We start from the raw sequence: 15,313 nt of genomic DNA, 5'->3' as shown, positions 1-15,313 counted from the left end.
AATGTGTTTCTAATTTTAGCATTAAATGAGGCTGGCGTATTGAGTAGAACTATTTGCATAATGATGACAAAAATCAAAGTTTTAGAGAAGCAAAATTGACTCATTTGAAACTTAAATTCTAATTCCTGAGCAGCTTCTGACTAATGAGTCTGAACAAGTCAGAAATGTCCTGGCCCTCATCCTCAACAGTGGAAAAGAGAGTATGTAAAGATGTTGGGGGAAATTTACAACATACACCTATGGCTTCTTAAACTTTCCCTTCCAAGTAGCAACACTGGGGGTGGGGATTCATATATTCTCTCAGTAGCTCTGAGAGTTTAGCCTTAAGTCGCAGGCTGCAAGCACAGTGTTTTTTGTTTTTTTTTTTTTTTGAAGTTTCCCATTTTCTCTTTGACTTTTATATGTATTTCCAACTATATGCTGTAAAATATTCATCTCTCTTTAAAAATATACATGCTCTAAATTACTGGCTAATTAAAATGTTACCCCCATATTAGTTAGGCTATAGGCTATGCTGCTATATTAAAAAGATACCAAATATAGTCGTTAAACAAGATGTTTTATTTCTCATGTAAGGCTCTGGAGGCAGCAGCTTGCCAAGGCCTATCAGCAGTACTGCTCCATGAGGATAATCAAGGACCCAGCTTCCTTCCATCTTGTTGCTCTCTATCCCTTAAGGCATTATCCTTATCTGCTCAGTCAAACCTAACTTAGCTTCAAATCTATGTTTCAGTCATAGAAAAGGCAAAGAAAAGTGAAGATGAATATAATTTTCACTCACATTTCACTGGTGAGACCTAGTCATATGGCTGCAGTAGCTACAGAGCATGGAAAAATATAATTTCCAGTTGGATGGCCATGTGGCTGGCAAAAATTAAAATAAAGGTGATGCTACAGAAATATATACCACACCTGTCTTACGGATTTATGTATCTACCAACTGCTATATTCCTCTGGAGGTGCCCTAGAGCAGCACGGTAATAAGGAATGGGTCTGCAAACGTTTCATGTAAAGAGCCAGGTAGTAAATATTTTAGGCTTCCTGGGTATATGCTCTCTTTTGCAACTACTATTGTGGTGCAAAAGCAGCCGTAGACTGTATGACTATAAGTAAGCGAAAGAACATGGCTGTTGTTTTAGTTATCTATCACAACATAACAAATGACTATAACATCAGAAGTTCAAATCAATACACATTTATTATCTCACAATTACCATGGGTCAGGAGTCTGGGTCTTCACATAGGATCTCACAAGGCTGCAGTCACAGTCAGTTGGAGTATATTCTCTTCTGGAGGCTTGACTGGGAAAGAATCCACTTCCAAACTCACACAAGTTGTTTGCAGATCTATTTCCTTGTGGCTGTAGGGCAGAGTGTTTAGGGCCTCAGCTTCCTGGTGGCTACTGGTTGCCCTCAGCACCTACAGGCCACCCGTAGTTCCTTGTCTTATGGTTCTGTCCACAGGCCCTCTTACAACATGGCAGCTTGCTTCTTCAAAGCCAAGAGGGGAGAAAGTCTCTAGAGTGACTTTGGTAGCATGACAGAATTTCACATAATGTAAGTCACGGGAGTGACATTCCATTACCTTTGACAGATGATTGGGAGTCTGTCCAGCAGAGCTGTGTTCCAATAAAACTTTATGAAAACAACTGGTGGGCTGGATTAGGCCCACAGGACATAGTTTACAGACCCCTGGCATAATAAATAAGGTGTAGAAGCCATTGTTTAAGGTAAGAAAAGATAAAAATTAATTGAATAGAGTTAGAGAAAAAGAATCCTCAGAGCCAAAGGAGTTTTGTAGAAACACAGTCATAGAAAAAAAGCATTTCTGATTCTGGTCCTATCCCATAATACACCTATTTATTACCTTGTTAATGAAAAATTAAGAATGGGATAGATGAGCATTATGCTCAAATTTATTTATCATTAAATAGAGCTGTGATTGGAACTCTAACTAAATTCAAAGTGAAGGGGCTTCGTAGCAAGCTTTCTCCGATTTTAGTTCAATTCAAACCTTACCTCGAATAATTTCAACAGAAAGCCTGGTCATTTTCTTAGTGATTATGAAAATGACAGCTAATGCTTACAAGATTATTGCAAATCAGGAATTATGCTAAATGTTTAACATGAATGACCTCATTTAATCTTCATAACACTCCCATGTAATTTAGATTATTATTATTGCCACCACAAAGATGAGGAAAGTGAACTTTAGCGAATTAAGCAACACAAAAAGCAGCAGAACTAGTTTATGACTCTTAGTCTTTCCTGAGGGTCCAGACACTTAAATTTTATTTGAAGTGTAATGGGAAGTCTTTGAAGGGTTTAAAGCAGGGAGGTAGTGTAATTAATATGATTAATGTTTTAAAAATATTAGCTCTGTGTGGAGACTGGACTGAAGGGGGTCTAGAGGAAGCAAGGTAGTCCAGGGCAAAGATGATGGTAGCTTGGAAAAGGTAGTATCCTAGAGATATATTTGCAAGATATTTAGGTGGTAGAAATGACAGGCTACCTCTCTAATTGAAAAGCACTCCACTATTCCCTTGTTCACGACACTCTAGCCACACTGATCTTTGCTTCCTGAAACGCGCTAAGCCTTTTCCAATCTCTGAGATTCTGCATTGGCCATTCTCTCTATCTAGAATGCTTTTCACTGTATTCTGCTATTGCCTCATTCTAACTCATCTTACAGGACTCAGCCCAAATCTCACTTCCTCAGAGTCTTTCCTTGATGCACCACCTAAGTTTCGTCCTATCTTTTATTTTCTCTTAAGAGAATCCAATTATTTTTCATCCCATACTTATTCACAATTTATTATATTTTGCTTGTTTTTTTTTAACTTTTCATTTTTTTAAAACTTTATTTTATTTTATTTACTTTTGGCTGCGTTGGGTCCTCGTTGCTGTGCACAGGCTTTCTCTAGTTGCGGCGAGCGGGGGCTACTCTTCGTTGTGGTGCGCGGGTCTCTCGGGTCTCGCGGTGGCTTCTCTTGTTGCAGAGCATGGGCTCTAGGCACGCAGGCTTCAGTAGTTGTGGCATGCAGGCTCAGCAGTTGTGGCTCGCAGGCCCTAGAGCGCAGGCTCAGTAGTTGTGGCGCACGGGCTTAGTTGCTCCGTGGCATGTGGGATCTTCCCGGACCAGGGCTTGAACCCGTGTCCCCTGCATTGGCAGGCAGATTCTTAACCACTCCGCCACCAGGGAAGCCTCTAACTTTTCATTCTACATTGGAGTATAGTTGATTAACAATGTATTAGTTTCGGGTGTACAACAAAGTGATTCAGTTATACATGTACATGTATCTATTCTTTTTCAAATTCTTTTCCCAATTAGGTTGTTACATTTTGCTTGTTTTTTAACTGACTAACACATTACACTTCAAGACGCCAGGAACTATATTAATTTTGCTCATCACTGTTAACATAATGTCTAGCATACACACAGTTCCTGGCACTATAGGCAGTTACTGAATATTTGTTGAGGAAGTAAATGTCTGACTTCAGTGCTTTTACGCTTAAACACTGTGCAACTGTTTTTCACATTTGCTGATTTTAGAAGAAATTTTTCTCTTCTATCCCTCTGGAATTATCAACATAACATATCCCAAGTAATTAGTGATGCTTCAATCTCCAACCCACTCTCACTCCACACTCTTCCCAAACCCATTCCTAGATTTTAAAAAATGTTAAGAATAAAATGTACAGTAGGAGGAAGAGGGTGATGAAGCTGGCTTGAGGCAGGTGAGTTCTCATTTATTGTTGGTAAGAGTATAAACTGTTATGAACCTTTGAGAAAACAATTTATCAATATCCAAAAATGGCCTTAAAATACATGTAAATAGGGACTGCCCTGGTGGCACAGTGGTTAAGACTCTGCACTCCCAATGCAGGGGGCCTAGGTTCAATCCCTGGTCAGGGATCTAGATCCCACGTGCATGCCACAACTAAGAGCTCGCATGCTACAACTAAGGAGCTCACATGCCACAACTAAGGAGCCCACCAGCCACAACTAAGGAGGCCATGTGCTGCAACTAAGGAGCAGCCTGCCTGCCCCAACTAAGACCCAGCGCAACCAAAATAAGAAATAAATGTAAATAAATAAAAACATATACAAAGAGGGGTGTGTGTGTGTTTGAACTTACGTGAGATATCTGAAAAGATATAAACCAAATGCTTCTAACTAGTTAGGTAGGTATTTCTAGGGAGTAAGAGAGCAAAATAGACTTCTTTAAAAACACGTTTTAAAAAATATAGGCAATTTTATATTTATAATAAAATCCCATTAAAAGTAAAAACAGAGGGCTTCCCTGGTGGCGCAGTGGTTGAGAGTCTGCCTGCCGATGCAAGGGACATGGGTTCATGCCCCAGTCTGGGAGGAGCCCACATGCCGCGGAGCGGCCGGGCCCGTGAGCCATGGCCGCTGAGCCTGCGCGTCCGGAGCCTGTGCTCCACAACGGGAGAGGCCACAGCAGTGAGAGGCCCGCGTACCGCAAAAAAAAAAAAAAAAAGTAAAAACAGAAAATAAATCTTCATACTTTTGGCATAATAATCCTACTTCCGGGAACCTATATTAATAAAGTAATGAGAAATGTGGTTTAGGGTTTATTTATAATGATCTTTACCAGTTGAGTTCTTTAGTATTTTAAAAAACTGGAAATAGTCTAAATGTCCAACAACAGATTGAATAAATAAAGTGTAACTCATTCAAATGAAGGACTACTTAAAGATAGTAGAGAAAGATATATGAATAGGAAAAAAAACCAAAAAAACCTTCAATGAAATCTATCAAAATGTCATTAACGGCTGTTTCTGGATATTGAGAGTCTATGATTTTAGGTTACTCCTTTATGATACTTTTGGTGTCTCCTACTTAAAAATAATTATATTTTATAATTGGAGAATTGCAAATATTATTTGTAGTACTCCTTTCTAACAAGTAATTTATATTTTTATTCAATCCTCATGACAAGCACTCATACAAAACATGTCTATTTGCTAAGACAGTAGGTTTCAGGTCCCACTTATGGCTCCACCCACCTTATTTGTATGAAAATGTAACACACACCTTAATAATCTTTGGGAAGATATCTTCTTTTATTTGTGTATCATAACAATGGTGGTAGCTTAAGAAATAAAACTATCTGGAATTAAATACATTTCAGGAATAATTATGTTCTTAGTTAGAATTAGACCTACTACTTACTTGTCCTTCCTTCAATGCCTTTGGTCAGACTTTCCTGAACTAGACTGATGGAGAGAAAACTATTTACCACTATTTTAAGCTACAAATAGGAAATTTCATTATGAAGTGTAACATTTAACTTAGATACGTACACTGGGAGTTAAGTTGGCATCAAACCAGTGAAAACTTCTACCTATTCATATGGTCACTGTTGGGAAGGCCCAACAAATTCAACTTGAAATGTATGTTTATTTGTAGATAAGAAGTCTGAAAGAATATTTACAAAAATGTTTACAGTAGTCAGGTACTTTCCTCTGGGGACCAGCAGAACAGAGCGTAAAAATATAAGATAGATCCCACAAGCTACATACGGAAACAAATCCCATTATACTATAAACACGTCTTCTAGATATCCTATCAATGGAAGTTTGAGTTTAAAAACTTTTCAAATCAACCAAGTATGGACAGCCACTATAATACTTACATTCTGAAGTAATCCAAACACCTAATCCTTCTAAGCAACAACATAAAAGCACACATATAAATAAGTAAGGGCATAAATTTCACATACTAAACATTTATTTGGGAGACATTTAACATTCATATTACTCAGATACCTCATATAAAGAATGTGATTTAAATCCAGTGGTTCTGTTTAACTATAGGATATTTCTGAAATCAAATTCTTTCACGTGAAGTCATATTTGAATCTCTCTTTGTCTCTCTCTGTTCTCTCTCTCTCATTTGCTCCCCCCCTCCCCTCTCCCTTTCTTTCCTTTCCTCCCTCACTCTGTCTTTCTCGCTGGAAATAATATAGTGCAGACATTTCATTCATAAAAATTCAACTGATATTATTTTCTGTAGGCAACCATACTCCCATTTATATAGATCCATAGCATAAAATACTGTGCACTTCAGTTCAACTAATTCTAAGACATAAAAATCTTCTTGGCTGAAATTAACATATTTACAAAAAGAGAACATAAAATTTGTTTTACATTCTGTTTTAAAATTTTAAGGATAATCCTTTAGCACTCATTACAACTATTTTTATTCATGATCTGAATCTGTCTCCCACACCTTGAAATGAATCATTATTAATTTTCAGTACAAAACAAAGCACACAAAAACCTGAACTGTTATTAAATCATTAAACTCAGAGAAAAAAATGAAAGTGCACAGAGATGCTCATACTGGAGTTGGCTGATGTACTAGTACTAGCTCTATTTAAAATTTCTTTCCTATATTATTTCCCAAGCAAAATACACTCATTATATTAAAGGAAACAAATGCCATAATGTATTTAATTGACTGTGGCTACTTTCTTATTTTTATTAATGTAATTAAAGAAGTTCTGTGTTCTAAGGTACATATTACACTTTGTATCCATGGACCCTTCTTGATACATAGAAGTATCATCAAGTATGTAAAAAATAAACAGGTCAGGCAATAAAGCAAAAATAGGACAGTAAAAACAATATGATATTCACTTTTGTTCCCCTTAAAACAAAAATGTTCTTAACAATTGCTTGCTGTTGGCTCACAGAACTGGAGAATGTATATTAGAACTCCAGTACTCAAAACAATGATCTTCCTTGGCTGTTATTGTATAAGAAGCAATAAACCATATAATTTACAAGAAGAAAGCTAATGAATCCTTCAGAAAACACAACCTGGCAGTTTATCTTCAATGCAAAACAATGAGGTGGCAGGAGTGTGATAGAGAAACCAGTCTTTGAGAACATCATGTAAGGGAATCCAGCTGTGCTTGTATGGTCTCTAGCTATTTACAAAGACAAAAAAAAAAAAAAGAGAAAGTTGGTGAAGAGAGAGAAATTCATATGAAGTGTTGTTTAGAAACATGCAAATGAAAGAAAAGAATGTAACTGGTAACTATGTATTTTAAATGTACTCACATAAGCAATAAATATACCACTTAGAAAATTTTTCTTTTTATGTGGCTATTAGAATTCAAGCTTGCTATCTGTTTTCAAATTTGTAAAAGAGGATTTCTAAATACTACTGTTTAAAATGCACTCAGCTCTTGCATTTTAGATTTCTAAAGGGGGGAGGGTGGTAGAGGGTGCAGTGCATTTTCCTTGATTACAAAATCAGTATTTACAAAGAAACACGAAATATCCTCAAAGATAAATCTTTAAAGGCCCGGTATCTGCCTTTTCCCTTGGGCCCAGAAATTAAAATATTTAACATTACCTATCTCTAAAGTGCCAGTGTGGCTAGGTACCACACAGTTTATTATTTAATGCTTTACATTAAAACAACAAACCTACTGCTTTAATTAAAACCATATCCATTCTCTTCCTGATTTAGTTTGTCAGATTCTCTTCATCTTGGCAATGCTTCCTACTGTGAAACATAAGATGTTTATAAGGGAAGTTTAAAGAACTCAACGCTGTAATGGGCATTTAAAAATAAGAATTCATAAAGTGGAGGAAACAATGTGAAAAACCCTACATTACCAGAAATTATTTAAAAAATACAGACCTTGTTATAGAAATCAAACAATTCCTTGTGACTGAATTCCACAAGAACTTTCTTCAGGCTCTGTAAAGAAAAAAGAAAGAAAGAAAAAAATTTAGTTGTGTACAATTTACATTGCATTTTTTTTTCCTCTCCAGCTAGCCTCAGAATATGCCATATTATTCTGAGTGGTTTAAAAAAAACAAACAAACCAAACTCACCTCCTCTACTCAACTCCACTGTTCCAAGAACTCAAGAATACATTTAATAACACTCCACTTTAGCAAAAGGTTTCAACTCTATAAGGGCATCTGTTCTTTAAGTTGACTCCACAGAGGTTAATAAAATATATTCCAACAGGAGAACAATTTCATTATGTATTTTTTCAAGACAGAGATAATACATGAGATTATATTTCATCTTTCTCAGCAGTCCATTTGAAATCTAGTAAATACCATTACACAAAGACACTGGAGGCAGCATATCTGATTGAACTCATCCAGCCATTAATGCCTCACATCAGCACAGCTGCTGCCTCCAAACATTAATCTAACAGTTATGATCTTAACATGCTGAGATTGTTACCTTTTGTAATGTACAGACTCAGCACAAGTTAACAACACAACAGCTTCAAAGCTGGGACTTAAACCTGCTCATTCCTTTCACCTCAAATGCAACAGAGAAATCGTTATGGATGCTACAGATGCTAAGTAATATTGTGTACGTATGCATGATAGTGCAGTGAAGTGCGACATTAACCCAACCCACCCCAATCCGCTTTCAGTTGATTTTGTAAACTGAGGAAACACTGTTTCTGAAAATTGTTCAAACATGTTTATTTTACTCAACGTACCTTTGGGAAGTGAAAGTTAATGGGGAGAGAATACCAAGAATGTATCACCCGCTCTGACCATACTGTCATGCTCACGTGACATACAACAGGCACCATGAATTGAAGAAGTGGAAAACTGTTGCAAACAGACATTGATTCATGCACTTAATTGCCTATGGTCATTCCCAACACTGTATTAATTCTATTTCTCAGTTTCTATGCTCACTTTTTTTTGTTTTAATGATTTCCATTTCCATTCACAAAGCCAACATTTTCAAAACAAGTTTTCTCCTAATTTTAGGCGAGTCAGTGGGGCTCTGCTCAGAAATGGCACCTCCCTTTCCATGAAGCCTAAGCACATAGGCTCAAATTCCTTTCTTTGTTTTCTCTTATACACCCATGTAAGTTTCAAAATGAATGAAGCAGCATACCGACTTTAAAGCCTTATCCTTTACGAATGATAAAAAAAAAATGAATTTTTCAAATCATATTAGAAGAATCAGTTGGTTAACTGGCACATATCCTGAAAGCTCCAAAGGCTGAATTGGCATTATCTAGCAGTGCTATATTTCCTTCCAGCAGTTAAAGGGGAATGATAAACCTAGGTTTACCCTAGGGAAAAGCAAAGCAAGTTCATTTCTTTACCACCCCCTCCCCAGCCGAAAGTTAGGAGAGACTGAAGACTGAATCAGTATGTGAACAGCTCATTTGATGTACCCCTAGAGGTAGCAGCCAAGCTAGGCTCTTGTTTCCTGTACTTTGCTTTGCTTTCTTTCTTTCAGGGTAGTGTTTTCTAAAATGTTACCCTGAGGAAAGGGAAGGAAGGTAACTTTAAAAAAATACTTCTTAAAATAACAATAGCTAAAATAATGTGTGTGTGTGCATGAGTGTGTGCATATATATGGATATGTTTATTTTACACACACAGGCACACACACAGACACACACACACATACACCTATCCATCCATCCATAATAGTAATCCCTCAGTATCTGCGGGAGACTGGTTCCAGGACCTGCTGTGGATACTAAATTTTCCGGATGAAGTCCCATAAATGCCCCTCCAGATCTGTGGTTCCGAATCCGTAGATTCAAACAGCCGTGGATGAAGTAGGGCCACAGTATTTATTGACAAAAATCCAAGTATAAATTGATCTGTGCAGTTCAAACCTGTGTTGTTCAAAGGTCAACTAAATTTAGTCTTACTTTACTGAAATACTTAGCCCCACAAAGGAAAAGAACTGATACCTGATATAAAATTTCTTATGCTTGACATAATAACGGGTAGCTATTATCATGATCATTTCCCATTCAACTCACAATGACTTAGAGAAGACCATGAGAATATGGAAGAGTATGGGAGTGGTTTAAGTGTTTCATGTCTATGTGTAGAGAGATTATCCCAAATTTTGAGACTCTATGTTTACCTAAGGGGTGGCCAGTGGCAGTTGTTTTTTAGGTTTAGGGAAGTAAGGATGGAGCTTAGATGTGTAGGATAAAAAGGAAAGGGCAGGGGGCTTCCCTGGTGGCGCCGTGGTTGAGCGTCCGTCTGCCGATGCAGGGGACGCGGGTTTGTGCCCCGGTCCGGGAGGATCCCACATGCCGCGGGGCGGCTGGGCCCGTGAGCCATGGCTGCTGAGCCTGCGCGTCCGGAGCCTGTGCTCCGCAGCGGGAAAGGCCACAACAGTGAACGGCCCGCATACCGCAAAAAAAAAAAAAGGAAAGGGGGGTGCTGGCCAGGGGCCAACTTCCCACATTGTCATGTTCTGACATGGAACCCCACAGAGTCTAAGAATCTTAAATTCAAATCTGGCCTTCCAGGACATTGTACAAAAGTACCTTATCAAGAAAAAAGTACAGTTCACATTTCATTTAACAGTTTGGTAACTTTATTTATGACTTTAAATTTAGAATGGATGATGGCCTCCATTTTTACTGTTTCTTCAGGTCCCATAAATATTAGGAGTAGACCTGATCAAAATCTCCCCTGGGACTACAGCATTTTTGGGAGGAAAGCACACTCTTAGCTTTCCTTGAGAATATAACCAGAAAGTGACAAATCTGCTTATCAAATGAGAATCAACTCTTTAAACTTCATTGTTTACTCTTCAGAAAATGTATGGAAAGGTTCAAATCATTATGTTGTACACCTAAAACTAATACCATTTTATGTCAATTATATCTCAATAATAATAAAAAAGCCACGTGGGTGGTAGCATTTGGCTGGGGAGAAGGAGGACACCATCAGGAGACCCTCAGATGCCAGATTCGATTGTTAAAAGGGACTCTAGCCAATGTGAATGATCTGGAAGCCTGGGTGGTGGTGGAACACAAGGGGTGGGGGTTGGGGAGAATAATTAGGAACAGCCCTTTTCTACCTTTCTTGGTAGGTTTCCTGGCAGTTCCCCCAGCTGAAAGGGGTGCATCCAGATTGCCCATGAGTACCCTGGACTGACAGGCTTGATCTGATTTGAAAAAAAAAAAAAAAACCAAGAGACTTGAACAGGCACTTCCCAGAAAAGGATGTCCAAACAGACAAAAACATATGAAAATATATGCTGGAAGGGGTGAAAATTTTCTAACTACCCTGGAAACTTGTCTGGCATTATTTACTAAAGCTGAATATATACACACCCTATGACCCAGAAATTCACTGCTAGGTATTAATATTGAGCTCAATAGAAATGTACACATTTGGGCACCATGACATAGGTACAAGAATATTGATAGTATTATGATTCAAAGAGCTAAAAATGGAAGTAACCAAAATTTCTTTCAACAGAAGAATATATAAGTAAGTTGTAGTATACAATGGAATACAATGTAGTATACAATGGAATGTTATACAGACATGAAAATAAACTACAGCCAAATACAATATCATGCATGACTAACAACATAAAGTTGAACGTCGGGGCGGGGGGCACAGAAGAACATGTATGATTAACTTCATGCATATGAATATTTAAAAAAATAACAGAAAAGGTTTTAGAGACAAATGCTTAGGTGGTAAAAGTATAAAGTAAAGCAACAAAAATATTACCAGAAATACCAAAATACTGATCACCTCCGGGTGACTGCAGAAAGGAGGCAGTAATTGGGAGGAGGCATAAGAGTGGCTTCTGATTTCTTCTTCTTATTGATTGTTATTATAAATTAGGCAATAACTTATTTCTTGATCTTGGTGGTAGGTAAAAGGGTGTCCTTTTTTTTTGACAAATTACTGTGCTCTTTTTCTGTATGTGTGCTATATTTCCCCAATTAAAAAAACCCAGCACTGTTATGTGTTAAATTCATTCCTTTTTATTCAATAAACTTTTTTTTTTTTTTTTTTTTTTTTTGGCAGTACGTGGGCCTCTAACTGTTGTGGCCTCTCCCGTTGCGGAGCACAGGCTCCGGATGCGCAGGCTCAGCGGCCATGGCTCACGGGCCCAGCCGCTCCGTGGCACACAGGATCTTCCCGGACCGGGGTACGAACCCGTGTCCCCTGCATCAGCAGGCGGACTCTCAACCACTGCGCCACCAGGGAAGCCCTCAATAAACTTTTATTAAAGGCCTACAGGCCTGTTCTAGGTGCTACGTAAAGAGCAATGAGCAATAGAAATCAAAATCCCCCATATTCTAGTTGAAGAAAACAAACAATAAACAAGAAGTGTAATAAAGACATAATAAAAATAATAATAAAATCATCATCATAATTCACAACATACATATAGAAATGTTTGTTGGTGATAAATGGTAGGAAGAAAAATAAAGCAGGGAGAGGGAATGTGTGTTTGGGGGTAGGTAGGTGGAGATTCAAGGTTAGATGGTCAAAAAGGGTCTCACTGAGCTGATAACATTTGAGTTAAGATTTACAAGAAGTAAAGGAGTAAAAAAACCCCACAGGATAGAAGAAAATATTTGTGAATCATTATCTAATAAAAGTATAGCACCCAGAATATATAAAGAACTCCTATAATTCAACAATAAAAAGACAAACCCATGTGGGTGGGCCCTAATCCAATATGACTACTGTCCTTATAAGAAGAGATTAGGACACAGACACACACAAAGGAACGATTGTATGAAGACACTGGAGGAAGATGGCCATCTACAAGCCAAGGAGCGAGGCCTTAGAAGAAACCAACCCTGATGACACCTTGATCTCAAACTTCTAGCCTCCAGAACTGTGAGGAAATAAATTTCTGTCATTTAAGCCATCCAGTCTGTGGTACAGTTACGGCAGTCCCAGCAAACTAACAATAGGCCCCATCATCTCTTCTGGGACAGAGAGAAGATCTTTAAGAGCAACGGAAAGCCACTGGAGAATTTTAAGAATGATGTAATTGTATTTATATTAACGAGTCACTTTGGGTTTTATTTGTAAATGGATTAGAGCTGGACAAACTAGATGTGGAGAAACCAGTTAGGAGGCTATATTGCATTCGTCTAGGCAAAAGATAGTGACCTGATCTAATGTGATGGCAACAGTGATAGAGAAAAGTGAAAAAAACTTGAAAAATGGTTTAAGAGGTAGAAGAGATAGCATTTAGTGAAAGATTTGAGCTGGGGGAGGAGGTGAAGGAATAGGTGGAGTCAAGAATGACTCTTGAGTTTCTGGCAAGAGAAAATGATGGATGCAACTGAGATAGGAAACTAGAGGAGTAGATGCGAAGAAAGAGAATCAAAAGTGCAGTTTCAGACACAATTAGCTTGATATGTCTGTGATATTTCCCTGAAAATATCTGAAATAAGTCTGGAAAGACAGAAAAGGAAATTAGATAAGAGCTATACATTTGGGAGTTACTGATATATTGCTATTTAAAACTGAATGAGACTGCCCAGGAGAAGAATGCAGTATGAGAAGAGAGGGCAGCCTGAGACAGAACCCTTCGGAACTCCAATATTTAGGGTAGGTAGGTGTTTCATAAATGATGAGTATCACCACAAATGTTTTCTGCATGGTATGTGGAAATATATGGCATTTATGACATGAATCAAAATAATTTAGTAAGTTGGCACACAGGCAATAAAACTGTGTGGCTTGCCTTCAACGTTCCATTTTCCAGTAAGACCCATTAAACTCACTAATATTGTTAACTAAATATACACAGACTAGAAGATTTACTCTCTTTCTTCTGCCTTATACATATAAGATTGCAACCAAGAACCCATTTAGGAAATTCATTACTTATGTTGTCTAAGCTGGTCTCACGCATTAATACCACGCAGACTTCCTGCACCCTATCTGAAAACACTGCCAAGTGAAAATGAAAGTGCAAAGAGTATCATTCTGCCAATTTCTTAAAAGAGAAGAAAGATGTATTTGTTCACCCATTTCTTTTATTTTTAATTTGTAATCCTGTCTGCGAGCACCTGGATAATGTTGCACATACCCATTAGCAAAATTCCCATGGAAATAGAATTTAGTAAGGTCTTCAGAGAGGTCTAACTTGATGAGAGCTGACAGTAAAAATATTGTCTGCTTTCCCATTAGTTAGAAATTAGGAACACATACATTTTTCAAGAGAGAAATGTATTGACCTCATCACAAATTATCTAAGCAGAAATAACCTCTAAATAACACAGATATAAATAGATAAGAAGTAAACCGACTTTACATTGCTTAGCTTTTTTTTTTTTTTTTTTTTTGCGGTACACGGGCCTCCCACCGTTGTGGCCTCTCCCGTTGCGGAGCACAGGCTCCGGACGCGCAAGCTCAGCGGCCGTGGCTCACGGGCCCAGCCGCTCCACGGCATGTGGGATCTTCCCGGACCGGGGCACGAACCCGTGTCCCCTGCATCGGCAGGCGGACTCTCAATCACTGCGCCACCGGGGAAGCCCTACTTAGCTTTTAAAATTAAGTAGGATATTAGAATTAGAAATCATACAATTATCTTTTCATCTAGAACATCAGGAGTAGAGGATTCCAGTAAAAGAAAAACTACTAATCTCTTGTCCTGGTTAAATCTAAAAATAATTTGCTAGGGACTTAGAGAGGAAGTTTTCTCCTTTTCACTTACAGAAATGATGGATAGATATAAGATTTAAATAATATTTCAAGTTCTACTGAATGGGTTTATAAAACAAATCATTAGGCACCATTTATTAAATAAATACATCTAAAAATTGTATTATCTACAACTGTACCTATATACAGTTACAGATCACTGTAAAAATATTCCAGTATTTCTATTATTATTTGTTGACTATCTTCACTATTATTGAATAGTGAAACTCTACTCATGTACATGAACATTAACCATTTTTGCCACCCAATAATATACAGTTATTCAATAAACATCTAAACGGTACTGATACAGAGATGAATAAGCCATATACTCTTGACCAAAGAAAGATCCTTTTCTAGGTAGGCAGGTTGCCCTTTACAGCTAAGCTTCCAACTACAAGAAGAATGTACATGGAACAGTGAGAAAGAAGGGATTCTCTGCCCATTGTCAGATCAATGGAATTAATCCTAGCAACAAAAGAGGTTACAACCAGCTCCGATTCAGAGGATGCTAGCTTGAGAAGGTGGAAGCAAAACATTCTAGGTAGAGGGAAAGAGCAAATTTCCATCTTTCTGCAAGGCGGTTGGACTACACAATCTCCCAAGGTCCTTTGCAATTCTATGACTCAAGGATGTTGAAAGGCACACCTCTATAAGCAAAGTAAATTGGGGAACTGAGGGAGTTAGATGACCACAAAATGCCAGTAAGAAAGAGCTTTAGGAATAACATAGTTCAACCGTCTTACTTAACTGATGAGAAAACTAATCTTACTAAGATGAACTAACTCATATAAAGTATACAGCAGTGGAACTAGTCATTGTTCTTTCTA

The 15,313-nt window shown here is 37.8% G+C and overlaps 1 protein-coding gene across 1 annotated transcript in view; it reads right to left on the bottom strand.

Annotated features, from left to right (window-relative positions):
* Positions 1–5,742: 5,742 nt before the first annotated feature.
* The window catches only part of COMMD10 (COMM domain containing 10), a 159,159-nt gene continuing 149,588 nt past the window's right edge, over positions 5,743–15,313 (bottom strand). The window contains exons 6-7 of the mRNA XM_065874398.1: positions 7,684–7,743; positions 5,743–6,961 (exon numbers count right to left, since the gene is read on the bottom strand). Of these exons, the coding sequence (XP_065730470.1) occupies positions 6,923–6,961; positions 7,684–7,743 (99 nt within the window). The 3' untranslated portion in view covers positions 5,743–6,922. The remainder of the gene's footprint in view (positions 6,962–7,683; positions 7,744–15,313) is intronic.

Source organism: Phocoena phocoena, chromosome 3, assembly GCF_963924675.1.
Source record: "Phocoena phocoena chromosome 3, mPhoPho1.1, whole genome shotgun sequence".
Taxonomy (NCBI): domain Eukaryota; kingdom Metazoa; phylum Chordata; class Mammalia; order Artiodactyla; family Phocoenidae; genus Phocoena; species Phocoena phocoena.
This window is presented reverse-complemented; position numbering and strand designations above follow the sequence as displayed.